Source organism: Primulina tabacum, chromosome 9 (genome assembly GCF_025594145.1).
Source record: "Primulina tabacum isolate GXHZ01 chromosome 9, ASM2559414v2, whole genome shotgun sequence".
Classification (NCBI taxonomy): Eukaryota; Viridiplantae; Streptophyta; class Magnoliopsida; order Lamiales; family Gesneriaceae; genus Primulina; species Primulina tabacum.
The window spans coordinates 23,326,851-23,329,342 of record NC_134558.1 but is presented as its reverse complement, the minus strand read 5'-3'; the positions used below and the strand labels follow the sequence as shown (position 1 = coordinate 23,329,342).

General features: G+C 36.3%; 1 protein-coding gene across 1 annotated transcript; it reads right to left on the bottom strand.

The window, feature by feature from the left end:
- Positions 1-308: 308 nt before the first annotated feature.
- On the bottom strand, positions 309-1,674 carry LOC142504307 (seipin-3-like). Its single transcript, XM_075617188.1, has 2 exons — positions 940-1,674; positions 309-734 (listed from the first exon to the last, which is right to left on the bottom strand). The coding sequence occupies exons 1-2, from the start codon at positions 1,672-1,674 to the stop codon at positions 309-311; spliced, it is 1,161 nt and encodes a 386-aa protein (XP_075473303.1).
- Positions 1,675-2,492: the final 818 nt, after the last annotated feature.

The window sequence follows — 2,492 nt, the reverse complement described above, 5'->3', positions numbered from 1 at the left end:
TTTCTAAAAGTATTATTTTTTAAAAATTTTATATATTTAAATTGTTATATGACTCTTAATAAAAAAATATGGAAATGCACTGATTTGAAACAATATAATTATCATATTTGAATCATTATTGCAACAATATAAACACGGAACACAGAGGATATTAAACCTCGTTGCTCCGTGTAAGACTCGCTGGTTTGCAGAAGACTAAAACAACCATAACTTCACACATAAACGACTACAACAACCATAACTTCGCACGTCCTTAAACCACTTAGCCAGCCGGACATTTCTTGTTACTTCTCACGTCCTTGAACCTCCTAGCTCCCTGTAAGACTTGCTGGTTTGCAGAAGACTAAAACAGCCATAACTTCACACATAAACGAGGTGAAGCTGATCCATATGAACATGGTTCTTCTCCAATTCCACATCATCCCTTTAAGCCATGGGAGCTCGGATTCGATATCCAGTGATGCATCATAAATCTCAGGTACACCAGAGCCTGCTTGGAATTCAGCTCTTTGTTGAAGGATCACTTTGAGAAAGGATGTTGGTTGGTATCCTTGGACGAAATCCTCGATCACGATTTTCAGGTTTTGGACCTCGGATTGAAAGCCAGTGATAATAGGAGCAGTTTTGAAAAGTGTTTCGACGATGCGAACTGGCTGGCTCTTGAAACGTAGCATGGCCGGATAACTTGATGCGACCAAGGTCTTACCATTTGCTGACAGGCCCTCTACTCTCACCTTCACCGTACAGAAGAAAACAGAGCACGGGATTTCAAGAAAATAGAAGAATTATAGAGAAAATTCATACGAAAATATATTGTTTACAAGATATATATCATTGACACATGAATAATGGCTTGGCCCGACAACGATCCTATAATTCAAAACTATCATTCTTTCGATAAATATTTAATCTGTGCAGGCGAGTATACGTAAAACTTACCTGAAAGATACCTAGTTGTCTGTTGTAGTCAGATTCGGGCAGTGTCAACGAGATGGTCAGCTTCAACTTACGGTTACTAAGTTGGCCGAAAATAGGCATCTGATTTCCTAAAGGCACGACAGCTACCGGACTAGTTTTCGTGTAATCGAAATTCAAGATTTCAGTTGTATGCACGGATTCTTCAACGAAATTTCTCAACACAAAACTAGCTACCACGAACCCTGACACCAACAATACAAGAAGCACCAAAAACACATTGATTGTGCAGAAAAAGGCCTTCCCAAATCTTATTGCCAGTTTCAGAACCGACTTCTGTGCCTTAATCCGACAACAGATAAAGGAGATCAGTCCCAGGTAAAAGGCCATGCATGTTCTTCGCAGCATTTTCTCGAAATGCTCTGAAATTCGAGTTAGCATTCGAATCGGTAATACCAAAAGCATTAGCCAGAAATTCAGTATACCAAATAGAAGAGTGAAGAACCACAGGAAAAGCTTTATTTGAAAACCAGTAAACTTAATCAATAGCATAGACAAGATATCAATAATGTTCAATGGGGCCATTTTGGATACACCATTTATATAGTTGGATTCAGTTTCTTGGTAAAAATGAATGGCCGAGCTTTCCTCCTCCTCATACATCAAAGCATATTCGCCTTCGACTATTCGATTCTTGTACCCATTGTCGTACTCGAAATCGAAATAACCAGACAGGCCAGGTGATTTTGGATTAGCCATTAGCAGTTTCTCAGCTTCCAAGAATCAACGAATGCTGCATCAAGTCGGCGAGAATGTGCTGTGACTGCAAGAATCTAAATGCAAGAAAATTGGAGCGATCGTTAAGCAAATGCTCGTTGTCATGGCCAACGTCATTTGTATCACACTGAACCATTGGATCATGTAATGATGATATTTTCATGGATTGGTTCAAAAAAAAAAAGGAGAAATATTTGTAATGAAAAATTTAATTGAGACCGTTTCTTTCTTTTATAGGAGGGAAATATTATGATGAATTGGCAGAAGAGATGTCCATTGGGATGCTAAACAAATCGATAGTCCAAGTTGTGCTTAAAACAATTATGGAATTTTGTTTTTTGTTTTTTGTTTTAATGGAAATCAGCATCCTGATATATGGATATAAGATCCGTGTACTGAAACAAAACATGACTACTGATTTTATTTTCCATTAAAAAATTATTTCAACATTTTTCGTTGACACGTCTACATTTTTTAGTGTTATATCAATAATTAGACTAAAATAATCATAAATTAAATGTTAGGATATAATAACTAAGACAAAAACTTGTGTGAGACAGTCTGATCATGGGTCATATTTTGTGAGACAGATCTCTTATTTAGGTCATCCATGAAAAATTATTACTTTTTTTGCTAAGAGCATTACTTTTATTATGAATATCGGTAGGGTTGACCCGTCTCACAACTAAAGATTCGTAAGACTGTCTAACAAGAAATCTACTCAATAACTAAATGTTAAAAAATTTATTAAATCAAAACCTAAAATTGAACTAGTTAAATACACCAAAACTTATATTCTC